This window comes from Microcaecilia unicolor, chromosome 3 (assembly GCF_901765095.1).
Source record: "Microcaecilia unicolor chromosome 3, aMicUni1.1, whole genome shotgun sequence".
NCBI lineage: Eukaryota > Metazoa > Chordata > Amphibia > Gymnophiona > Siphonopidae > Microcaecilia > Microcaecilia unicolor.
The window spans coordinates 326,133,359-326,160,620 of NC_044033.1; the positions used below are offsets into that span (position 1 = coordinate 326,133,359).

Consider the following 27,262-nt stretch of genomic DNA (forward strand, 5'->3'; position numbering starts at 1 on the left):
AACCACCTGAGAGTTTTGCCCTTGTTTATTTTTTTGTAATATACATCTCCACTATTGTAATGATCATGTGTGGCTGGAAACCATATATTGTAGCTCTCTTCAACCCGTATAATCATGGAACCTGTGACCTGTAATTACTATGTTGCCTGAGGCTTTGTGTGTTTGGGGGTGGGGGTTAGTAAATGGTACCTCTGCAGCCTGCCTAGTGCAAGAATTGAACACTGGGCCTCGACATCACAGTACATATGGCCACTACTGAGTACCTGTGAAAAATACCTTTTACTAGGCATCAAGGAGTGGTTTCTTAAAAATTATAAAATGGTCAATTTGGAGGAATAGTATCCACATCTGCCCTCATGTCCACACAGCATCAGGATATTTTCAAGGAATTTACAGTAGACGAGATAAATTGTATATTTCATCTTGTAGACATCATATATGTTGTGGATATTCTGAAAAACAGACTGACTTGTGTGGCCATGAGGAAAGCTCACTGGTTTGAGGAGAACTGCTTTTCCCTTGTTGCTTTTTGAAAGAGTGAGCATAGAGATCCTGGATGAACAGATGAGTGGAGTTTTAACCTGTCGATCCAGAAAAACATTCTCAGCAGGAGTGCAAAATACAGTAAATCATGTCATACTGCACTAAAATACAAACACATAAAATATTCTCACAAAACAATTCAAGTTCAATTCTAAAGCAAAGAAACTATGCAGCAATAATGAATAAATCTCAATAGTTTGGGAAAGGTGAAATGCTTTTACATAAATAAATAAATAAAACCCAAACCTAATTAGTGAGAATACTCCTTTCTCGTTGGAGTTCATGCCATGTCTGTTCAGCTAGGTTACAGCACTCTATTTGCGAGGCGGACCTTGCAAGATTTGTATTAACCTTCAGACTTTATAGGAAGTTTCCAAAATAGTTTAGTGCTATAAAAAAAAAAAGCAAAATGTTTTCATATTAAACCTCTATGGAGTTATTTTGTTTCCAAGTAATAATCTGGCACATAGGAGTTTTGCCACAGATGCTTTGTTTGACTCGGATGATGATGTCTACTGATAGCTGTTCATTCTGCTTGGTGAAATTGATCTTAGGATCAGTAAATAGAAGCACAAAGTTCTAAAATGGTAGACAGAGAATATTTCAGTCTTTTTCATGTAAATAGATCATGTTCATGATTGTCACACAACCTGTAATGTCTACTAAAGTTATTTAAAAAATTAAAGTAATAGAGCCTAATCAGATAGCTAATTCTTCGTGTGGGTTCTTTCAGTCTTGGTGAAATAATTGGCTCAATGAGTCAACACACCTGCCAGACATTAGACATCTATAAGCTTCGGGCCTGTAGCAAGGGCACTGCCACCCTTTTGAACGTACATTGTTGTAAACGTTATTTTATTTATTTTTTTCATTTGTATCCCACATTTTCCCACCTATTTGCAGGCTCAATGTGGCTTACATGGTACTGCAACGGTGTTCGCCAGTTGCTGCATGAACAAATACAGGTGTTATTGTGGTAAAAGAAGGTTCGTCTTTGGTAGATACATTGGGGAAGTTAGGGAGGGGGGGATGAGGGTTAAAGTATGAAAATTACTATTACTACTATGACTCAGCATTTTTATAGTGCTGCTAGACCCATGCAGTGCTGTAGAAATGATGTATAAGAGTAATTATTCCTGCTCCTACTAGCTAGCAACCTACTTGGCACACAGTATAAAGGCAATTCTGTAAACTAGGCACCCATATTTACGTGCCTGTTTCATCTGTACATATTTAGAATAAATGACATCTGTATTCATATAAGCACACACACATGCATAAATGCAAACATTCTGCCCAAGTACTTATATAGTGTGTATTTGCAACAGGAACAGGACACAGGCTGGGGCTCCCAAATCTGCACATAACTTACAGAATACTGTAAGATATATACATCTTTGCTAGAATCAGACATTTGCACATACGTTAATGCTACGGGTGCCAATGTTAGAGTTTTCTAGTGTTCTGTAAAGGAACCTAGGGTTTTCCTACAATACATTCATTACATCCAAACAGTAATCACAAAACAACAAAATACATCATATTAAAATTCTAAAGACACTTTGTCTATCCAACATCCTTAATTTTGTAGCTTGTTTTAATATATTGAAATACTCATATATTAATGAAATGGAGTCAGAAGTCCAGCAGCGAGAAGGGTGCTACCCAGTCTTTTGATTATCTCCCAGTTGGTGTGAAGTCATATGTGTGTGCCCGGTGCAAAGAACTCCTAGCTCTCAGAGAGCAGGTCCGCTCTCTCGAGGCTAGAGTACAAGACTTGGTAGAGATGAGGGAGATAGAACAGTACATAGATGAGACCTACAGGGAGGTTGTAGAGAGGTCCCACCTCCAGCCGAGTAGCCCCTGTGCTACTTCGGAGGAGAGGGGTCTCCTAGAAGGAGAGCATCACCCTGGTGAAGTAGGGAAGTACTCCTGTAGCCAGGACCTACCCACCAGAGGATGTATTATCCTCTCGCACCGAGGATATGTCTCCGATTACAGCCCACAGGGGAAAAGATAGAACCGCTGTGGTAGTTGGAGACTCAATCATTAGGAATGTAGATAGTTGGGTGGCTGGTGGACGCGAGGATCGCCTGGTGACTTGCTTGCCTGGTGCGAAGGTGGCGGACCTCACACGGCACCTAGATAAGATTTTAGATAGTGCTGTGGAGGAGCCAGCCGTCTTGACACACGTGGGTACCAACGATGTAGGAAAATGTGGGAGAGAGGTTCTGGAAGCCAAATTTAGGCGAGGTACCGGAAGACTGGAGGGTGGCCAATGTAACGCCGATTTTTTAAAAAGGTTCCAGAGGAGATCCGGGAAATTAAAGACCAGTGAGTCTGACGTCGGTGCCGGGCAAAATGGTAGAGGCTATTAGTAAGAATAAAATTACAGAGCACATACAAAAACATGGGCTCATGAGACAAAATCAGCACGGATTTAGTGAAGGGAGGTCTTGCCTCACCAATCTACTGCATTTTTTTGAGGGGGTGAACAAACATGTGGACAATGGGGAGCCCATGGATATTGTGTATCTGGATTTTCAGAAGGCGTTAAGTGCCTCATGAAAGACTCCAGAGGAAACTGGAGAGTCATGGGATCGGAGGAAGGGTATTATTATGGATTAAGAGCTGGTTGAAAGATAGGAAGCAGAGAGTAGGGTTGAATGGTCAGTATTCTCAATGGAGAAGGGTAGTTAGTGGGGTCCCTCAGGGGTCTGTGCTGGGACCACTGCTTTTTAATATATTTATAAATGACCTAGAGATGGGAATAACTAGTGAGGTAATTAAATTCGCAGATGACACAAAGTTATTCAGGGTCGTCAAGTCACAGGAGGAGTGTGAAAGATTACAGGAGGACCTCGCGAGACTAGGAGATTGGGCGTCCAAATTGCAGATGAAGTTCAATGTTGGCAAGTGCAAACTGATGCTTGTGGGAAAGAGGAACCCAAATTACAGCTATGTCATGCAAGGTTCCGCTTTAGGAGTTACAGACCTAGAAAGGGATCTGGGAGTCATCATGGATAAGACGTTGAAAACATCTGCTCAGTGTGCTGCGGCGGCTAAGAAGGCTCACAGAATGCTGAGTATTATTAGGAAAGGGATGGAAAACAAACACGTGGATGTTATAATGCAGTTGTATTGCTCCATGGTGAGACTTCACATCGAGTATTGTGTTCAGTTCTGGTCACCGCACCTCAAAAAAGATATAAAGGAATTGAAGAACGTGCAGAGAAGGGCGAAAATGGTAAAAGGGATGGGAGGACTTCCCTATGAGGAAAGGCTAAGACTGTTAGGGCTCTTGAGCTTAGAGAAGAGGCGGCTGAGGGGTGATATAATAGACGTCTACAAGATAAAGAGTGGAATGGAGCGGACAGATGTGAAGCGTTTGTTTACACTTTCTAACAATAATAGAACCAGGGGACATAAGATGAAGCTAGAATGTGGTAGATTTAAAACAAATAGGAGAAAGTTTTTCTTTATTCAGCGCATAGTTAGACTCTGGATCTCGTTGCCGGAGAATGTAGTGACAGCAGTTGGCTTTGCTGAGTTTAAAGGGGATTTGGACAGATTCCTGAAGGAAAAGTCCATTGAACATTATTAATTTAAATTTTTGTTTTGTTTTTGGGTTTTTGACAGGTTCTTGAGTCCTGGATTGGCAACTGTCGGAGACAGGATGCTGGGCTTGATGGACCCTTGGTCTTTTCCCAGTATGGCGGTGCTTATGTTCTTATGTACTAAAGCTTAGCTCGAGTTATCTGCAACAGGGCCCATTTTATATTTAATTATATTTATTAGTTTCAAAATATTAAACATTACATTTGAAACAGAAAAGGTACATTGTCGGATTATAAAGTTAAAGAAAATGTCACAAAATTAAATTTTTGACTAAGTACTCTCAAGTCCACAACACTGATCCAAGATTTACAACTAGGAGGCTTTACTACTAAATCAATTAAAGAAAACTAAACCGGTCTATATATCAGTATCCTTATCCATTAAAGAGCTTCACCTCAAAGAGCTTCTGGCGGTTATAAATTCAGATAGTTGTACAGATTCATAAAAAACATATTTAACCGACTGATGACAAATTATACATTTGCAAGGATAACGCAAAAGAAAAGTTGCACCCAGTTGGAGCACCCCTGGCTTTAACAAAAGAAACTGTCTACGCTTCTTTTGAGTATCTTTAGATACATCAGGAAATATGCGGACCTTAAGTCCCAGGAAATGTTTCTCTCTATTTTTGAAGAATTTTTTCATAATTATCTAAGGCTAAAGTAACTAATAAAGTTGCAGAAATCGTTAAGTCTGCTGTTGGTGTTTCTAAAATTGCAGAAACATCCAGTGTTTGATCAAGTTGTTGTACAGGTTCATCAGTAATCTTAGTAGGCAGATAATAAACTTGAGTCATTGGAGGCAAAATATCATCTGTGAATCTCAAAATTTCTTTCAAATATCTATTAATCATTTCTCTTGGGGTAGTAGTAACTACCCTAGGGAAATTCAAAAATCTCAAATTTTTTGATCTTTGAACATTTTCCAAGTTCTCAATTTTTCTTCTCATGTTGGAAACATCTTTTACAATATTGATTTGCAGGTCTCGCGTTTTCTCCAAACTTTCAACCACAGAGTTTATCTTAACCAATGTTTCTTTCCTTTCCGATTCTAAACCCAAAGCATTCTCTTCAATTTTTTTGACCCGGGACTCAAGGCCCTGAATTTGAGGACATATGGCTTTACCCAAACTAGTAATTAAGGCCTAAAGATTCTCCAGGGTAATCTCCGCTGGTTTTTCTTCTAAGAAGGATAAAGATAAAGTACCTTGCATTTGTAGCCCTTTGGTGTGTAATTTCTCCCCTTCTGAACCTCTAACCTTTTCCATCGTTCCTCCCGCAATTAAGTTAACATTCTCCAGGGTTGATTGAGGGCTTCTGTCTCCCTCAACTCCTTCACTCTCCAGGAAGATTTCCCCAGCTCCCGCCGGCTCACTCGCAATGCCAATTCCAGGCAGCTTCGGAGACGACGCCATTACTGGAGAGGAAACACTCTGGGGTTGCGGGGGAGGAGCCCGTTGATCGGTGCTGAGGGTAACCTCAAGCAGGGGCAGCGTCTCAGGACCTCCATTCGCCGCTGACGCCGCCAATCCGCCGCCCTCCGATCCTGTGGATACCGCCGGTCTCCGCACAAACAAATCAATGGGGCCACTCGACGAAGAGGTATGTCGGCCCAGGGGAGCAGCGGCCGCTGCTTTCCCTCTTCGTTTAGGCATAACGATATTATCAGGAAGCGTGGAGACGTGCGACCGGTTCAAACGGCCATCTTCCAGGGCCCATTTTATTCCTATGGGCCCTGCTGCAGATAACTTGAGCTAAGCTTTAGTAAAAGACCCCCATAGTATACTATCATAAATCAGCATTAGCATGTCGGATTGATCGACCAGCAGACTTTTGGCATTCTGTCATTGATGGTGTTGATGGAATTACCTTTGTACCTGAAGAAGGATTTTCTGAAACAGGGTACTCTGTTGTACACATTCGATGCCTAGAAAGTTTCAGATAAGTACTGTAGTCATGCTTTAGGGAAAGGAGATGGGATTTGATATACTGCCTTTCTCTGGTTATAATCAACCAGTTTACATATTATACACAGGTGCTTCTTTTGTATCTGGGGCAATAGAGGGTTAAGGGGTCTTTTACTAAGCCACAGTAGCGTTTTTAGCTCACGGTAGAAATCAGCTGTCAGTAAACGCTGAGACGCCCATTATATTCCTGTGGGCATCTCGGTGTTTACCGCCAGCTGATTTCTACTGCAAGCTAAAAATGCTATCACTGCTTAGTAAAAGACCCCCCACCTCCCAAGTGACTTGCCCAGAGTCGGAAGGAACTGCAATGGGAATCAAACCCAGTTCCTCAGGTTCTCAGGCTGCTTCACTAACCATTGGGCTACTTCTCCACTTTAACTGATTAATATTCAGAACCTCTTAAGCCTTTTACTGTTGGACATTTAAGTGGCCTTTGTTTTTCACTTGAGAGAAAAAGAGACATTGTTGGTAGATATTGACACACAAAATAATACTAAAAAAACTCACTTTCATTTTACTAAGGAGGGAGTAAATGATGTTTATGAGCATTTATGGGAAGCTGTTATGATGGTTGGTTTCAAAATTGAGCTCTCAGGTTTACAAAAGTAAGTGACTTGGAATTCTGAACATTCACTCCTATATTTTATAAATTTTACTTTTATCTCTGTCTCTTCATATTTAGTGATTTACAAAGGAATGATTGTTGCTGTTTGTTTTTTAAATATTACTGATTGAATATTACTTCTCCTGGCGTGGGTTCTATTTGATTGAAGCACCTAAAATTACAAGATCACTTACGCCAGGTCAATGGCAGGCAAAAATGCGCACGCCTAAGTGATCTATGCTAATCACATAACTGATAGTATTCTGTAACTTACGTGCATTAAATTAGAGATGTGCCCACCATGCCCCTCCCATGCTCCACCTTGCAGTTCCGCTCTTTCTTATAGAATAGCAGATAGTGCATGCTTACACATGCTGTATCAGTGCTGCTGTTCTGTTCCTTTATGTGTAAAGAGGATGCAGTCTGTATAAAGAATTCACACTCTTTCCCAATAGTGCACACGTGTGATTGTTCATGCCTTTTTTCACACAGTGCAGCCTCTAGGAGTAGCCTAGTGGTTAGTGCAGTGGACTTTGATCCTGGGGAACTGAGTTCGATTCCCACTATAGCTCCTTGTGATTCTGGGCAAGTCACTTAACCCTCCATTGCCCCTGGTACAAATAAGTACCTGAATATATGTAAACCGCTTTGAATGTGGTTGCAAAAACCTCAGAAAGGCGGTATATCAAGTCCCATTTCCCTTTCCCTGTTTAAAAAATGTGAACTTTCTTAATATATACTCCTGCATTCTATAAAGGTCGCCCAAATTTGGACGTGGATCCTAGAGCCGTGCACCAACTAACCGATTAAATAACGGCTCGTTAAATATTGATGTTAATTGGCACTAATCAGGATATACATGCGCCTAAATTGTCTCGTGTGCAACTCAAAAGGGGGCGTTGCCATGAGAAGGGGCATGGGTGGTTCTGAAGTGTTCTCAAAATTTAGATGTGGTGTTATATAATAGGGTCATTTATGTGCCCAACTTCAATTAGTCGCACACCAGATTTTAGCTAAGTCCTCATGCCCAAAGTTGAGCACTAATCACTATTCTGTAAAGGTGACCTAGTGGCAATCAACTTTCCTAGAATTGTCGCGTAGTACAGATCTTCCCGGCTTCTGACGTTGGAGGGAATTTTGCAAAGGGTGCGCACACGTGACATTTGATCTGGAATGGAAAAACAAATGAAACAACCGTTTAAAAAGATTATATACATTTCCACTCTTGTAATGTGGAGGCCATAGGGCCAGATTCTGTATATGGTGCTGAAAAAAATCAGCGTGGATAGAAAACGTATCTGTGTGTGTTCTATAAATCTCATAATAGGCACGGTTTATAGAATACACATAGCACCGTCCATGTGAGAAGAATTTAGGCATAGCCATTTACACCAATGAAAAGCTTGTATAAATCCCCAATTCTGCGCTCACAACTCTAATTGCACTATATAGAATTTGCAGGATATTGTGGTTCTCTTCAACCTGTATAATCATGGACCCTAACTCTGACATAAGTACATAAGTACATAAGTAGTGCCATACTGGGAAAGACCAAAGGTCCATCTAGCCCAGCATCCTGTCACCGACAGTGGCCAATCCAGGTCAAGGGCACCTGGCACGCTCCCCAAACGTAAAAACATTCCAGACAAGTTATACCTAAAAATGCGGAATTTTTCCAAGTCCATTTAATAGCGGTCTATGGACTTGTCCTTTAGGAATCTATCTAACCCCTTTTTAAACTCCGTCAAGCTAACCGCCCGTACCACGTTCTCCGGCAACGAATTCCAGAGTCTAATTACACGTTGGGTGAAGAAAAATTTTCTCCGATTCGTTTTAAATTTACCACACTGTAGCTTCAACTCATGCCCTCTAGTCCTAGTATTTTTGGATAGCGTGAACAGTCGCTTCACATCCACCCGATCCATTCCACTCATTATTTTATACACTTCTATCATATCTCCCCTCAGCCGTCTCTTCTCCAAGCTGAAAAGCCCTAGCCTTCTCAGCCTCTCTTCGTAGGAAAGTCGTCCCATCCCCACTATCATTTTCGTCGCCCTTCGCTGTACCTTTTCCAATTCTACTATATCTTTTTTGAGATACGGAGACCAGTACTGAACACAATACTCCAGGTGCGGTCGCACCATGGAGCGATACAACGGCATTATAACATCCGCACACCTGGACTCCATACCCTTCCTAATAACACCCAACATTCTATTCGCTTTCCTAGCCGCAGCAGCACACTGAGCAGAAGGTTTCAGCGTATCATCGACGACGACACCCAGATCCCTTTCTTGATCCGTAACTCCTAACGCGGAACCTTGCAAGACGTAGCTATAATTCGGGTTCCTCTTACCCACATGCATCACTTTGCACTTGTCAACATTGAACTTCATCTGCCACTTGCACGCCCATTCTCCCAGTCTCGCAAGGTCCTCCTGTAATCGTTCACATTCCTCCTGCGACTTGACGACCCTGAATAATTTTGTGTCATCGGCGAATTTAATTACCTCACTAGTTATTCCCATCTCTAGGTCATTTATAAATACATTAAAAAGCAACGGACCCAGCACAGACCCCTGCGGGACCCCACTAACTACCCTCCTCCACTGAGAATACTGGCCACGCAATCCTACTCTCTGCTTCCTATCTTTCAACCAGTTCTTAATCCATAATAATACCCTACCTCCGATTCCATGACTCTGCAATTTCTTCAGGAGTCTTTCGTGCGGCACTTTGTCAAACGCCTTCTGAAAATCCAGATATACAATATCAACCGGCTCCCCATTGTCCACATGTTTGCTTACCCCCTCAAAAAAATGCATTAGATTGGTGAGGCAAGACTTCCATTCACTAAATCCGTGCTGACTTTGTCTCATCAGTCCATGTTTTTGTATATGCTCTGCAATTTTATTCTTAATAATAGCCTCCACCATCTTGCCCGGCACCGACGTCAGACTCACCGGTCTATAATTTCCCGGATCTCCTCTGGAACCCTTCTTAAAAATCAGAGTAACATTGGCTACCCTCCAGTCTTCCGGTACTACACTCGATTTTAGGGACAGATTGCATATTTCTAACAGTAGCTCTGCAAGTTCATTTTTTAGTTCTATTAATACTCTGGGATGAATACCATCAGGTCCCGGTGATTTACTACTCTTCAGCTTGCTGAACTGACCCATTACATCCTCCAAGGTTACAGAGAATTTGTTTAGTTTCTCCGACTCCCCCGCTTCAAATATTCTTTCCGGCACCGGTGTCCCCCCCAAATCCTCCTCGGTGAAGACCGAAGCAAAGAATTCATTTAATTTCTCCGCTACAGCTTTGTCCTCCTTGATCGCCCCTTTAACACCATTTTCGTCCAGCGGCCCAACCGACTCTTTGGCCGGTTTCCTGCTTTTAATGTATCTAAAAAAATTTTTACTATGTATTTTTGCTTCCAACGCTAATTTCTTCTCAAAGTCCTTTTTTGCCCTCCTTATCTCCGCTTTGCATTTGGCTTGGCATTCCTTATGATCTATCCTGTTACTTTCAGTTGGTTCTCTTCTCCACTTTCTGAAGGATTGTTTTTTGGCTCTAATGATTTCCTTTATCTTACTGTTTAGCCACGCCGGCTGACGTTTAGTCTTTTTTCCCTTTTTTCTAATACGTGGAATATATTTGTCCTGAACCTCCAGGATGGTGTTTTTAAACAGCATCCACGCCTGATGCAAGTTTTTTACTCTGCGAGCTGCTCCTTTCAGTCTTTTTTTCACCATTTTTCTCATTTTGTCGTAATCACCTTTTCTATAGTTAAACGCTAGCGTACTTGATTTCCTAGTTTCACTTCCTTCAATGCCAATATCAAAACCAATCATATTATGATCACTGTTATCAAGCGGCCCTCGTATCGTTACCCCCTGCACTAGATCATGAGCACCACTAAGGACTAAGTCTAGTATTTTTCCTTCTCTTGTCGGCTCCTGAACTAGCTGTTCCATGAAGCTGTCCTTGATTTCATCAAGAAATCTTATGTCCCTTGCGTGTACAGATGTTACATTAACCCAGTCTATATGCGGGTAATTGAAATCCCCCATTATTATTGTGTTGCCCAGTTTGTTTGCGTCCCTGATTTCCTTTAACATTTCCGCATCCGTCTGTTCGTCCTGGCCAGGCGGACGGTAGTACACTCCTATCACTATCCTTTTCCCCTTTGCACATGGAATTTCAATCCACAGTGATTCCAAGGAGTGTTTTGTTTCCTGCAGAATTTTCAATCTATTTGATTCAAGGCTCTTGTTAATATACAATGCTACCCCTCCACCAATCCGATTCACCCTATCACTACGATATAATTTGTACCCCGGTATGACAGTGTCCCACTGGTTATCCTCCTTCCACCAGGTCTCAGAGATGCCTATTATATCTAATTTTTCATTTAGTGCAATATATTCCAACTCCCCCATCTTATTTCTTAGGCTCCTGGCATTCGCATATAGACATTTCAAACTATGTTTGTTGTTCCTAAGTACATCATGCTTGGTACTTGACAGTATTAATTGGCAATCTTTTGTCTGATTTTTATTGTTATTTAAAGATACCCGATCTACTACAATCTCTTTTGCAACCTCACTATCAGGATACTCTATCTTCCCTGTTATGGTGATATCTTTGAAAGATACCTTATCCCGAACCATGCTCTTTTGAGCGACTGTCGGCCTTCCCCCCATTTGTAGTTTAAAAGCTGCTCTATCTCCTTCTTAAACGCCGATGCCAGCAGCCTGGTCCCACTCTGGTTAAGATGGAGCCCATCCTTTCGGAATAGGCTCCCCCTTCCCCAGAATGTTGCCCAGTTCCTAACAAATCTAAAGCCCTCCTCCCTGCACCATCGTCTCATCCACGCATTGAGACTCTGGAGCTCTGCCTGTCTCTTGGGCCCTGCGCGTGGCACAGGTAGCATTTCAGAAAATGCTACCCTGGAGGATCTGGATTTCAGCTTTCTACCTAAGAGCCTAAATTTTGCTTCCAGAACCTCTCTCCCACATTTTCCTATGTCATTAGTACCCACATGTACCAAGACAGCCGTCTCCTCCCCAGCACTATATAAAATCCTATCTAGGTGACGCGTGAGGTCCGCCACCTTCGCACCAGGCAGGCAAGTCACCAGGCGATCCTCACGTCCACCAGCCACCCAGCTATCTATATGCCTAATGATCGAATCACCAAGTACAACAGCTGTCTTAACCTTTCCCTCCCGGGCAACATTTGGAGATATATCCTCGGTGCGAAAGGATGATACATCCCCTGGTGGGCAGGTCCTGGCTACAGGAGTACTTCCTACTTCACCAGGGTGATGCTCTCCTTCTAGGAGACCTCCCTCCTCCAAGGTAGCACAGGGGCTACCTGACTGGAGGTGGGACTTCTCTACAACATCCCTGTAGGTCTCCTCTATGTACCTCTCTGTCTCCCTCAGCTCCATCAAGTCTGCTACTCTAGCCTCAAGAGAACGGACACGTTCTCTGAGAGCTAGGAGCTCTTTGCATCGGGCACACACATATGACACCTCACCAATTGGGAGATAATCATACATGTGACACTCAATGCAAAAGACTGGATAGCACCCCTCTCGCTGCTGGACTGCTGACTCCATCTTAGTGTTTTTTGAGTTTTTCCGTAATTTAAAACTTGCTAAAGTATTAAGGATATCAGCCTATCACTAACTTACAGTTCCTCCTTTAAACCCCAATCTTCAAGTTCCGAAAGCACAAGCAAAATTTGTTCACTTACCAGAGAAATATCCTCTTCTCCCAGAACTTATTAGAAGGAAAGCTTTCGCGCGCCTAATGGCGCGCGGCACCTTGACCAGCAAGTACTGTTGAGATATGTTGCTTGAGACTTTAGAAACTGAACCCTGGTCCCCCACCCCTACTTTTAAGGATGCTGTTGTCTCACCATAGCATCTCATGCCCTCCAGTCCCAGGATTTTGCTGTGAAATAAATGTTTTTTCAGTTATTGCCTTCACCGTCTGTCCTTGCCTTCTAGGAAAACACATACTAGACATTGCCATCCCTTTTAGGGTCACTTTGTATAGTATGACAAGTTTATTTACCTGTGATTGAGGATCAGCATTCTAGGAGTCTCCACCCCATGGAAAGACACCAGGTTTCCGGACCAACTTTTTATGTGCTTAGGACTGTCTCAGCAACAGTCATGACCGCCACCAGCTCATGAACTTAGTAGAATCTCCTTGCACACGCATCGTTAAAACATATGAAAATAGAGACTCATTAAAGAAAGGCACTAGTTATATACATTTTAGTGCTAAAATAACATAGGATTAAATATGCTTTCATGCCGTACACCATTAAACGTTTTCTATATTGCATCTGTGCCAAATTTTTGTAAGAGTGAGAAATAAGTGTAGGCGAAGAGAAGTGAGGGGGAGCCAAATGCGTATTACAGAGCAGGCAAACATGAGAGGGAAAGAGAGAAAAGACTTTGAAAGGAAAGGAGAAAGACACAACCTGTAAAACAGCTTTATGGAAAAGAACATACAAAATGGGGGGGGGGACACTAGAAGATAGGAAAAGGTGAGAGAGAAGTGTAAAAGAGGGTGCAGGCATCAAGGACACTCAGTGTGGCATTTCTATGTTTATTATTTGTTTACCACATAGAATAAAATTAGTTTCTGAGACCAGCAATAGTCCATTTTCCCCCACATACTTGGATGAAGATGGTATAAAATGCAGGGCGGTGGGGAGAGGGAGGAGATGGGAATTGTTCTTTAGTAGAGCTTGGACACCTGTGCAGTGCTGTCAGGTGGATATGACAGGGTTATGTGTGTGCAGTCTGGAGGTTCCAGGAATGTTTGCAAATAGCATTTTTGGCCAAAGCAGGGGAGCAGGATTTGGGTGCATATGTAATGTGTACATTAACATTCTGTGGGCAAAAATCAAATGCACCCTGAGTTGCTATGCGGGAAAAATGTCACACGCTAAAATCAGAAATGAAGTCATGCCCTCTGATATTTGTGATTACTGACACAATATAAAACAAATTAGAAAAGGTTTATAAAGAAATATAACAAAGAGTGGTGTGATGGAAAATAAAAAGCGTTGATAGGCATTTGTTGCCATGGTGATATAGGCTGCTTTTATGGGGGAGTTCAGAGAATTACTGCTATTAGTGAAAAGGATAGTACTGCTAGTACGGAGTTAGCATGTCAAATATTATTTAGATTAAAATGATTTCCTTAGCTGTAGCATTGCAAAATAGCCTTTTATACCTAGAAATAACAGCATTGGTGTTGACAAAGAATTGATAAGATTGTATCCTCCTGTGTTTAGTGTGTTCAATTTTACAATAAAGGCAGGATAATTTTAGTTAGTCAGATTTTACACCAACGCTTCTGCCGCTGAAATGTGAAACTTGTTTCAGACTATGCAGCCCATCAGGTTCTAAGGTTAGAAGGACCAGCCCTTGTACACTATCTCTGTCCAAGACTTTTCATTCTGCCCTAGTACTTATGTATATATGGGATAAATCTTGGCTTTTCTTGGTTCATTTTTAAGGTAGAATTCATGCTATCTCAGATGCTGCAGCCCACAAGTTTCACCACATCGTCTCAAACGAGATCTGATCAGTTTCACTGATTGGTGACTAATGACTTACATCAAGCATCTGCATTGATCATGGTATATTTGCTTTTCAGCAAAGCTTTTGATAACTGACCTGCAAAGGAGGCTCATGAATAAGATGAGCAGCCTTGCATTGGGCTTTAAGGTGCTGTCTATTATCATTACAGCTGACTGGTTCAGGATCTCAAGTGAGAAAAAAATCTTACAGGCCCATGACTCTAACCTGAACTTTAAGTGACTGCAGAACTCAGAAGCAAACGCGGGTGCTAGAGGCCATTAGTGCCGGACTAGTGGCTGCATTTGCTGGAGCACAATGCTCAGACCTGGCAAGCGCATGAAAAAATGAGGTCTATAAAATAATGAGTGGAGTTGAACATGTAGATGTGAATCGTCTGTTTACGCTTTCCAAAAATACTAGGACTAGGGGGGCATGCAATGAAGCTACAATGTAGTAAATTTTAAATGAATCTGAGAAAATATTTCTTCACTCAACGTGTAATTAAACTCTGAAATTCCTAGCCAGAGAATGTGGTAAAGAAAGTTAGCTTAGCGGAGTTTAAAAAAGGTTTGGACGGCTTCCTAAAGGAAAAGTCCATAGATCATTATTAAATTGACTTGGGGAAAATCCACTATTTCTGGGATAAGCAGTATAAAATGTTTTGTACTTTTTTGGGATCTTGCCAGGTATTTGTGACCTGGATTGGCCACTGTTGGAAACAGGATGCTGGGCTTGATGGACCTTTGGTCTTTCCCAGTATGGCAATACTTATGTGCTATAGAAATGATAAGTAGTAGTAGTACTTATGTACTAATGTAATGCAAATAGCATGCAAATGCATTCTAAACAGCTTGGAGCTGGTGTTAGGGTTCTGGGAGAAGGAAAGGAATAGGGAAGACCGTTGTGTCAGCCCTGGTGGTCCAGTGGACCCCCCCCCCCCCCAAAAAAAAAAAAACCACACACACACAAACTTCCCCTGAAAGGAAATACTACCTTCATTGTGTAGAAGGGCCCTTGCCCAGGACCCCAACCTGACCTCCCCCCCCCACACCACCCACCGCTGGCTAGTCCTGGTGGTCCAGGCGGGGCTTAACTCCCATCCCTTATATAGTAGTTAAGCCCTGTCCAGTGCATCCCAGGATGCACTGGGCATGGCGCTGCCATTTGAGGAGGTTCCCACAGGAGGAGGGAGAGAGTGCTAGTCCTTCCTCATCCTAGAAGATAGGAGGGGGTTGGAAGGAGGGGCACCGGTAAGGGCTATCCAGCAGTGGGGGGGGGGGGAGGTCAGGTCAGGGTCCTGGGCAAGAACCTCACCAGACCACCAGAGTTATATTTAATTTCAGGGGGGGGGGAGGTTATATCTTTGGGGATCTACCAGACCTCCGGTTCTTTATGTGTTTAGGGGGTCTGGAGTCCACTGGACTATTAGGGCTTTAGGTTTGACAGGTCTGGGCTTTTCTCCTGCGGGAGAAAAACCTGAACCTGTCAAACCCTTTCTGTGGGAGGATTGTGCCTAGGTTCTTGAGCAAATGCCCAGGCACAGTCTGCCCACTTTACTTCTTCATGCCCAAAGCTAATAGTGTGCATATCATTTGCATACTATTAGTTTTGAGCATGAGGAAGTTATTTTTGGGCATTGTGGTAGCAGCAAACTCCAGTGCTGTTCCTTACAGTGCAGGAATTTTGAGCATTGTGGCATGAATTAGAAACTGATTGAATGAGAGAAACTAGAGAATAATAATGGGATTTACTAAGAAGAAACAAGTGGGGAAAGCATGCAGTCCATGGCTCATGGAATTCTTTCCAGCTCCTCTGCATGTAAATGAATGTGGTGGTGAGTGGGGGGGGGGGGGGGGGGGGGAGGGAGTTGTGTATTTGTGTGTGTACATGTTGTGTGTGCATGTGTGTTTGCAGGTAATGCTTGCATTTGTGCGTGTGCTTTTGTGTCTGTGATCAGGAGAGATAAGGGGAAGGCAGTTTGAAAGGTGTACTTCCTCAGTCTTTATGTTATAGTATATCAGTTCATGTATACTGTTGGTGCTTCTCTTGTAGAAATGTATTGGGAAAGTTTTTAGAGGGGTTTCATTATTTTTCCAACACTCCTTCAGATCACCTCCTCCCTTCGTGACACTAGAACAGCCTTTCAGTGTTCCACCTCCAATGCCTTTCCATTGGCTGGATCCTACTTAGTTTCTGCCAAGGAGGTTAGTCTTTGCCATTATTTAGGATGGATTCAGGCAGCTGAATTGCCAATTCTGCGATTTTTCCCATGGCTTTGGGCAGGTTTTCACAGTCACTGGTTGCGACATTTTGGGCTACTTCCATTTTTTGGGGGAGGCCCACGCCGGGGGGGGGGGGGGCTGAAGGAGGGACAGACGTGGGGACCTCCCTACCCCACCCCACCCCATGTGTTGCTATTTTTGGGCTACTTTAGAGGATTAGGTGGGCTTGAAAAGTTTTCACCATCTGGCAATTCTGGCAGGCGGAACAGGCTTATTCATATGGGGGGGAGGGTGAAAACTGTAGATGGAAGTTATAACTGAGAAAACAGTACAGACACTACCCTTCCTTTTAGCTTCTGGATATTAATGTCAAATTCTGCTGACTTCTGAAAAGAAAGCCAGAGTTGGTAGTCCTAACCTCCTGAGCACCTCTGACAGGGCCCCGCTAAAAAAGAGTGACACAGAGTATGCATAAAGGTCACCAATGGCTTAATCTGGCCTGCCCAGCGCAACATAGATAGCAACTAGTAAAAAAAACTGTATGATTGTTGAAGTAATATTCACAGTACAATTAACAGCAAAGAAAATGAAATAACAGGGATAGGAAATTATTTATATTCCCTGGGTATCTGTGGGGTCTGCATGTGTTTTGTGTGTATATGTGTATCTCTGTTTTGTGTTGTGTGTGTGCTATATATGTGTTATATCTATGGTGGATGACACGATTTAGATGGGGGGGGGGCAGTTTGGAGCATGTAGGGGTGATTGTGGAGGTTTAGTTTTGGGGGTAGGACAAATTGTGGAGTGGTGGGGTAGTTGCAGGGAGGTAGCTTTTTGGCTTGGGCAGTTTGTGGGGTGTTGAAAGTTGGGAGTAGGGTAGTATTTAGATGTGAGGTAACTTGCAGGGGTTTGTGAGGTGGGGCAGTTCCAGAAAGTAGTAGTTTTAGGGAGTGGTATGGCAGTAGCAGGGGTCAATTTTGGGTGTGAGGGAGTTGCAGGAGGTAGTTTTTGGAGATGGGGCACTTTAGGGATAGTGTGACACTTGCAGGGATAGGTTTTTTTGGATGGGAAGGTTGGAGTAGTAGTTGAGTGTGGGGATAGTATGCGAGGTGGTGTGGCAGTCACAGGTGGGGGTAGTTTTTGAGCTATAGGGGCAGTTTGGGGAAGATCAGGCAAAATGCAAGGGGGAGGGTAGTTTTTTGATTTGGAAGAGTAGGGAATTTCATCTTTAAACTGCCTTGACTTGTCTAACTGCTACATTTCACTCTGTTTCTATGGTGCAGAAACTGGAATGCCTTCTTCCCCCCCCCCCCCCCCCCCCCCCCCCATAGAAATGTATTGGGACATTTTTTGTCAGGCTTATGTCTCTGGAACTCCCAGTACAGTTTGGCCCATTTGTCTTTACCTGTATTTTCCTCATGCCAAGTTTCATCCCATTCTGTTACATTTTCAGAAAGATAGACAATCATTTTAACCTCGTTTTGTATAATTCTTTCCAACTTCTGTTGGTTTAGATCAAATAAAATGAGTGATTAGTGGAATGCCTCGGGGATCAATGCCTTTGTGAGCAATATTGTGGAGGATTATAAGGAAGTATTTGTCTTTTTGCAGATCACAGTAAGATCTGCAACAGAGTGGACACCCCTGAGAGAGTATACAGAATGAAAAGAGATTTAAGAATACTAGAGGAATGTTCAAGTGATTGGCAATTATGGTTTATTGAGATTTGATATACCGCCTCTCATGAAATCATTTAGAAATATAGAAGAGAACTCCATTACATATAGGAAAGAGGAGATAATATGCAGAAAAGGTAGGCAAGTTGGGTAAGGGGATGAACAGCAAGAGGATAGGGTACAGGCAGTATTGAAGAGTCCACATCTAGCGCATGCTGAGGTGTGAACTCCACCCCTAAAGGCCAGTTTAAAGAGGCAAGTCTTAAGCTCTGCTCTAAACTTTGGGTAGGACAACTTTTGTACATAGAGAAGGGGGAAGGGAGTTCCAAAGAAGGGGAACTGCGTAGAAGAAGGCAGATTGGTACATGGATTCTAGTCAGGCGTGGAATATTACATAAGTACATAAGTAGTGCCATACTGGGAAAGACCAAAGGTCCATCTAGCCCAGCATCCTGTCACCGACAGTGGCCAATCCAGGTCAAGGGCACCTGGCACGCTCCCCAATGTTACTCCGATTTTTAAGAAGGGTTCCAGAGGAGATCCGGGAAATTATAGACCGGTGAGTCTGACGTCGGTGCCGGGCAAGATGGTGGAGGCTATTATTAAGAATAAAATTGCAGAGCATATACAAAAACATGGACTGATGAGACAAAGTCAGCACGGATTTAGTGAAGGGAAGTCTTGCCTCACCAATCTAATGCATTTTTTTTGAGGGGGTAAGCAAACGTGGACAATGGGGAGCCGGTGATATTGTATATCTGGATTTTCAGAAGGCGTTTGACAAAGTGCCGCACGAAAGACTCCTGAAGAAATTGCAGAGTCATGGAATCGGAGGTAGGGTATTATTATGGATTAAGAACTGGTTGAAAGATAGGAAGCAGAGAGTAGGATTGCGTGGCCAGTATTCTCAGTGGAGGAGGGTAGTTAGTGGGGTCCCGCAGGGGTCTGTGCTGGGTCCGTTGCTTTTTAATGTATTTATAAATGACCTAGAGATGGGAATAACTAGTGAGGTAATTAAATTCGCCGATGACACAAAATTATTCAGGGTCGTCAAGTTGCAGGAGGAATGTGAACGATTACAGGAGGACCTTGCGAGACTGGGAGAATGGGCGTGCAAGTGGCAGATGAAGTTCAATGTTGACAAGTGCAAAGTGATGCATGTGGGTAAGAGGAACCCGAATTATAGCTACGTCTTGCAAGGTTCCGCGTTAGGAGTTACGGATCAAGAAAGGGATCTGGGTGTCGTCGTCGATGATACGCTGAAACCTTCTGCTCAGTGTGCTGCTGCGGCTAGGAAAGCGAATAGAATGTTGGGTGTTATTAGGAAGGGTATGGAGTCCAGGTGTGCGGATGTTATAAAGGCGTGGAATATTGATGGAATATGTAGGTGGCTGTCATGGAGAGTTCTTCCTGGTGTGTGAAGAATTGTGAGCGATGAGAGAGAGACGCAGGAGTGTCGATGTGTAAAGCTTTGTGCGCCAGTGTAAGCAGCTTAAATTGAATACAGCAGAAAACTTGGTAACCTGTGATGTTTAATTAAGAGGGGTGATGTGGTCAAATTTGGAGAGCTGTGTTTTGGATAGATTGTATGTGTTTAATGGAGTACTAAGACAGGCCCATGTAAATGTTATTGCAGTAGTTCAATATGGATATGATAAGGGCACATAGAAGTCATTTGAGAATCTTTATCAAGAAGAATACACACAGAGCAAAACTGACCGAGAGCAAAGAAACAGGATCCATCTAGGGCTGAAACTTGGGGGTTCAAAAGATAAATTCTAATCAGTAAACACTGGAAGGGTTGTGATCCTACAGGTATGCAAAATGGGTTGTGGCCCTGCTAGAAGGCCATGGGTGGCCACCTACTGGCTGAGACCTAGTATGGCACTGTGCTGGTGCATGGATGGGACCATTGTTACAACTGTTGTCAGGGATGTGGGGGGGTCCCCATGCCTATGGGGTCTACAGCTGGCTGAGAGATAGCAGGGACCCAATTTGATGTTCCCATCCTTCTAGTCACCTATACTGGGACCCCCCTGACAAAGGCAGTTTACATACTGCAAGGTGGGAAACCTAGGTTTGGGGGCATCTGTCGGTGATGTAATCAGACTTAGCTGTCTTGGGGTCCTCACAGATAGCAGGAGCTGCACATCACCCTATGACTCATGGGCATGCTCCTGGGGTGCAGTGGTTTCCCTAAGGAAGGGTTTGTGTGCTACTATCATGTAGAAGTTTGAATAGTCCCTATGTTGGGCCTTGAGGAATGTTTCATAGGGTAGCATACTTCACTTTGGACCTCACAACTTGCTATATAAAATCAGTGAGGGGCTGGGCCATGAGAGGGCCATCCATTTGGGTGGTAACTTGTGCTCTCTCAGTCCTCTGTGGTAAGTGTACTGTCCTCCTTACACACTCCTTTGTCAGGTATATGTGTGGTATAGGAGTTAGGGCTGTGGCCTCTCATTGCAGGGGATGTGGGTTTGATTCCCACTGTTGGTCTTTCTGGTCTGTCTTATTTATCGTGCCATATCTGCTGCATTGTGTACTGTCCAACATCCCTCCCCTTCCAGTCTTTCTTTCCATGTCATCTCAAAGGTTTGGGTTTGACTGCAACACATTGTAGTGGGTATGTGGGTAGCTGCATACTCAGGCCTTGAACCAGGATAGTGCTGTTATAGGGGTGCAGTGTCCACGGTACGTCAGGCCCTGAGGTGCTCCCTCGTGTGCCGAATGAGGCCTGGATCTTCTTGCCTTATTTTACAGTACAGATGCCAGAACGCCTCAAGGTTCCTGTGGATGCTGAATCTTCTACAAAATAAAAGTTGGTGGAGACAGGATCCAGGTGACGGGCCTTCTTGGTGTCGCATGCATTATTTTTCTTTTAAAGACATGTGCAATACTGTTCACATAGCCTGTGACAGATGGCTACGTCCAGATTTTGGTGGAGGGGGGAGTGAGGGGGTGGGTATGCAGTACACAGGCACAGCAAGTGCTATGTGAGCTGAGGTAGCCATGGGGATAGAGGGTGGCATGGTGGCCTTTCTGTGGAGCATGTGCTCTCCACAGAAAGGAGCATGGGAGGTGGGATTGGGCAGTGAATCACTTCAAGGTGTGCCTTGAAGTGATTCACTGTACTTTAGTGAGCTGGTGCCAACATTCCCATCAGTGTATAGGCATAGGACAGCATACTGGCACTGTTGGGGGGGGAGGGGAGAAGTGGGTCCGAATATGTGTAGCCCCTCATTTCTGCATTGAAGGGTTAGTGGATGGGGCCCCATAATTGCTTGTCATTGAATATTCTGAACATTCTGGTGTCACATATGTTTTTAAATTTATTCTTATGAAACTTTCAGTAATATGTATTGTAACAACAAAGGGACCTCACTCTAAGTGACCCTGCCTATGTATGGTGCTTTCAAAATGTATTGGGGGTGCTAAGCCCAGTGGAAATAACTCTTCCTTGGACACATACAAGGAATTTTCTCAATATTGGGGGTGCTCAAGCACCCACAGAGTCGGTTCCTATGTGGGGTGGTAGGTGGTGGTGGTTGAAAATTTCTCAGGCAAAGGAGGACCAGAAACTCTGTCTCTGACACTGACGAATTAGGTTCCCTGCACAGAGACCTGATCAAGCACACTGAGGAGCTTTCCTCCATGTGCAGAAGCTATATATTCACATTTGCCACATGTTGCTGTGGGCATTTTCTTGACATGAGGACCAGTACTGCCATTGCACATTTTGTGTAGTGTATTCCGATTGGCGGAGATATTTATCGTAAAACATCTATGATGTTTGCAGTGTGTCCTCTTTCTAAATGTTTTTCTTGTGTATTTTTGAATATCGGAACACATTTGTTTACTTCATCCATTATGGACTCGCATTTTATATGTTTATTTCACCATTTGGACATCATATCGAAATGCCTTCTTAGCATATTCCTGTTATATATTGTTTTATAGCAGATATGTGCTCCTTGTTTTTCTGAAATTGTAACTTTTGAATTGTTCTTAATAGAGGAATATTTAAATGAAAAGGTTTTTTTTTAAGCAGTCTGCCTAATATTTGGCATATTTTCTTTCCAAGGTTGATGTAGGAGTGGTACACTTTACCCCTTTGATTAACCCACAAATTGAGCAGCCATTCAAACTAGTGGAAAAAGTTGTTCAAAGCGTTTTTCAGTTCAGAAGAAAATATTGCCATCGAGGAGTTGCGTAAGTTTTAAAAAATTTTCTGCTGTTTTGTGTTGTCTGTACTGTCATATTGCTGTTTACATAGTGTGTAGGTACATCAGGCAATAGTGCTGGATTCCTAATCAAATATTTTCCATTTATATTTCAATAATTTTATTGATGAACATCCACAGTAAAAGATTCACTTATAGCAAGATAAGAAACATTTGAATACTAAGCACAATAAGCATGCAAGTTATACCACATTAGTTCTTAAAGTCATTGTCATCAAATATTTTCCCCCTTTCATTATCTCCCATCCCCTTCTTCTGTTATAACACTCAACATCTACCAAGAGAGTGTAGCCCGAAGAGCCTGTACTCTGATGGCCCCCCGAGATCCCCCCCAAGGTCTACACTTTATCCCTTATTCCCACCCCTCTACCCTCCCCTTCCCCGCCAAAACACTAGGTGTAAGTCAATAGGACAACAGTCAGAGTTATTCTATCAGTCAAATGTTCAAAAGGGAGCTTTTCGCTCTAGGGGGCAAAGAGTCCAAAAACGGGCCCCAGCGCAGACAAAATTTTTCAAACTCATTCATGTCACTTTCTTTTATCATCATACGTTCAGTTCGCAGACATTGTATCATCCGCATTCGCCAACTTTGAAGAGATGGGCCTTCCGACAATAACCACACTGCAAGAATGGACTTTTTGGCGATCAAAATAACTCGTCCAACAAAGCTAGTGAGGCCTTTCGACCTTGGGTTACTTAAGCAAGGCTTCCCAAACAGCAAGAGCGGCGAGCCAGACCACCGAGTTCTCCACAGAGCAGAGACCCCTGCAAGCAGAGTCGTCCAAAAGTTATGAATTTTTGGACAGGCCCAAAACATATGACCTAATGTCGCCCCTTCAGCATAGCACTTGGGGCACCTCCCATCTGGAGAGGCCCCTGCATAGAATGCTCGTCTGGGTGGCATGTGCATCCGGAAAGCAAATCGATACTGTAGCTCCCAATGATCCGCCAGGGAAGACACTCCATGCAGTGATAACACATGTTCTTTGAGTAAGCCCGGTGACACCTCTACCGATAAGTCTCTGCTCCAAGCCTCTGCGTATTTGCCGAAATCCGGTTCTGTAATTGTATCTCTGATATGTCTGAGATGGAATCTCAATGGGACTTTTAGTTGTGATCCTAAGGTAAATGCCCCTGACAATTCCTCTTGTACATCTTCCGCCAGCAACTCCCATGGTAGGCTCCTTGTATAATGTAGTAACTGCCAGTAATGGAAATAGTCTTTAGGGTGAAATAGGCCTCTTTTTTGTAATTCCTGGAATGATTGTAGTTTCCCCTCTTTGGTTAAGATCTGTTGCAAGTAAGTAATGTCTCGCTCTTTCCATTGTTTAAAGATGTTATACATCATTCCTGGGGGAAATTCAGGGTTCCCGCACATTGGCAGCAATGGAGTAACCTTTGGTGAGAAGTGGTGCAATCTGCATATCCAGTGCCATGCCTTCTGCGCCTGGGGCAGGATGTTGGAAATGGTCAAAAGTGGGGAGGCCCCCCCCACTCCCATGGAGGCAGCTACTGAAATGAATTGGTTCAAATAAATTCAATTCCATGGCTGTTGCTGAAAAATCCACAGTGTTACGGAACCAGTCCGTTACATGTCTCATAGCACTTGCAACCGCCAGGTGTCGCACACTTTGCAAGCCCAGCCCTCCATACTCTTTGGGAACATACATTTTGTCCAATGGGAATCTAGGTTTCTTTCCCCGCCACAGAAATTTCCTTAACAAACCATTCAATCGCCTTTCATCCTCATTAGTAAAATGTAGTGGTAGCGTTTGAAACATATATGACCAGCATGGGATAACCATCATATTATAAAGCGTGACTCGCCCCAAAAGGGAAATTGGCAGACCCCGCCACTGCTCCAGTTTTCTAGCTGTATCCCTCATTAGCTTTCGAATGTTCACCTCATATAGACAGCTTAATGTCCGAGGAATTAATATTCCCAAATACTTCATCTCTGACCCCGCCTTCTGCAGTGAAAAATCCTTGGGGGAAGGGCCATCTCCATGATCGTGCAGCCTCATCATTTGAGACTTTTCCCGATTAATTTGAAATCCTGATATGTCACTAAAACTTTCTATCTCCTTCAAGAGGGCTGGTAGGGCTACCCTTGGATCTGTAGAAATGATCAACAAGTCATCTGCAAAGGCAAATGTCTTTACCCGAGCTCCTCCCACTGACACCCCTGCCACCCCTTCCCCCCGCTGGATGCTTCTAATCAATGGCTCTATAGCAAGTACAAAAAGTAGTGGGGACAGGGGAAATATTTTCCATTTATTTGCTCTGTGAAAGTCAGACTTGAGTGATTCTACCATTGTAGGTTCACTGGTGAGTCCTTAGTTGGAGTACCGTGTTAAGATCTGGAAGGCTTACCTCCAGAATGTTATAGACGGATCTGCACCAAGAGCCATAAGAGATTAAACTTAAAGAGAGGGGAAATAATAGCGACATTTAGATAACGAAGCACGAGGTAAGCCTTGTTCAATAGAAGAGCTGTTCTAGAACAAGGGATCATTATAAGACTTTGAGGAAGTAAACTCAAGACAAAAGTCAGGAAATATTTTTTCTCAAGATAGGTGGTGGATGCATGGAGTATCTTCCTAAAGCAGGTGGTGGAAGCTAAAATGTTGGGGGGGGGGGGGGGGAAGAGATGGAATAAACACAGGTACCCCTTAGTTACAGACCAGTGAAGAGATAGCAAAAGAATAGCATATTGACATATTTAAAATGCTGTACACAGGTAGTTTAGTAAGAATTTGTCTCCTAGTCTTCATCTGTTTCTTCTCCCCATTGTTAACAATAGTCTCTCTATGAAACCATTTCTATCCCCATGGAAGGATGTGCTGGATCTTTATTGGCCAATAGTTAGATGGCCAATTGTCAATCTTCCTTTTGCCTCCAAAGAATTGGAGAAAGGAATCCAACTACAACTTTCTACATTCTTAAGACCATAAGCATTGTCCATCAAGCCCAGCATCCTGTTTCCAACAGTGGCCAATCCAGGTTACAAGTACCTGGCAAGGTCCCAAAATGGTACAGCACATTTTATGCTGCTTATCCAAGAAATAAGCAGTGGATTTTCCCCATCTTAATAATGGCTTATGGACTTTTCTTTTAAGAAGCTACCCAAACATTTTTTAAACCCCGCTAAGCTAACTGCTTTCACTACATTCTCTGGTAACGAATTCCAGAGTCTAATTACACGTTGAGTGAAGAAAGCTTTTTTCTGATTTCGTTTTAAATTTACTACTACTTAGCTTCCTTGCATGCTCCCTAGTCCTAGTACTTTTGGAAAGAGTAACCAAGCAATTCACATCTACCTGTTCCACTACACTCATTACTTTATAGATCTCTATCATATCTCCCTTCAGCCGTCTGTTCTCCAAGCTGAAGAACCCTAGCCACTTTAGCCTTTCCTCATAGGGAAGTCGTCTCAATCCCTTTATCATTTTCATCGCCCTTCTCTGTACCTTTTCTAATTGTACTATGTCTTTTTTGAGATGTGGTAACCAGAGTTGAGCACAATATTCAAGGTGCGGTTACACCATGGAGTGATACAAAGGCATTATAACGTCCTCATTATTGTTTTACATTCCTTTCCTAATAATACCTAACATTCTATTTGCTTTCTTAGCTTCCGCTGCACACTGAGCAGAGGATTTCAACATATCATCAACAATGACACCTAGATCCCTTTCCTGGTTGGTGACTCCTAATATGGAAACTTGCATTACATAGCTATAGTTCGGGTTCCTCTTTCCCACAGGCATCACTTTGAACTTGCTCACATTAAACATCATCTGCCATTTGGATACCTAGTCTCGTAAGGTCCTCTTGTAATTTTTCACAATCCTCTTGTGATTTAACAACTTTGAATAACTTTGTGTCGTCAGCAAATGTAATTACCTCACTAATTACTCCCATCTCTAGATCATTTATAAATATGTTAAAAAGCAGCGGTCCCAGCACAGACCCCTGGGGAACCCCACTAGCTACCCTTCTCCATTGAGCATACTGACCATTTAACCCTACTCTCTGTTTTCTTTTAACTAGTTTTTAATCCACAATAGAACACTTCCTCCTTTCCCATGACTTTCCAATTTCCTCTGGAGTCTTTCATGAGGTACTTTGTCAAATGCCTTTTGAAAATCCAAATACACATTATCAACTGGCTCACCCTTATCCACATGTGGAGTGGAGGAGTGGCCTAGTGGTTAGGGTGGTGGACTTTGGTCCTGGGGAACTGAGGAACTGAGTTCAATTCCCACTTCAGGCACAGGCAGCTCCTTGTGACTTTGGGCAAGTCACTTAACCCTCCATTGCCCCATGTAAGCCGCATTGAGCCTGCCATGAGTGGGAAAGCACGGGGTACAAATGTAACAAAAATAAATGTTCGTTCACCCCTTCAAAGAAATGTAGATTGGTGAGGCAAAATTTCCCTTCACTAAATCCATGTTGGCTTTGTCTCATTAGTTCATGCTGATGAATATGCTCTGTAATTTTGTTCTTTATAATAGTCTCTACCATTTTGCCCAGCACTGATGTTGGGCTCACCGGTCTGTAATTTCCTGAATCACCTCTGTAACCCTTTTTGAAAATCGGTGTTACATTGGCCACCCTCCAATCTTCTGGTACTGTGCTTGATTTTAAAGATAAATTGCATGTTACTAACAACAGTTCTGCAAGTTCATTTTTCAATTCTATCAGTACTCCGGGGTAAATACCATCTGGTCCAGGTGATTTGCTACTCTTCAGTTTGTCAAATTTACCCATT

The 27,262-nt window shown here is 43.1% G+C and overlaps 1 protein-coding gene across 3 annotated transcripts in view; it reads left to right on the forward strand.

Moving 5' to 3' along the window:
* The window catches only part of TFB1M (transcription factor B1, mitochondrial), a 106,822-nt gene that overhangs the window by 72,843 nt on the left and 6,717 nt on the right, over positions 1-27,262 (forward strand). For all 3 annotated transcript variants that reach the window (XM_030195492.1, XM_030195491.1, XM_030195490.1), the window contains one exon: positions 22,329-22,456. In XM_030195492.1, coding sequence (XP_030051352.1) covers positions 22,329-22,456 — 128 coding nt within the window. The remainder of the gene's footprint in view (positions 1-22,328; positions 22,457-27,262) is intronic.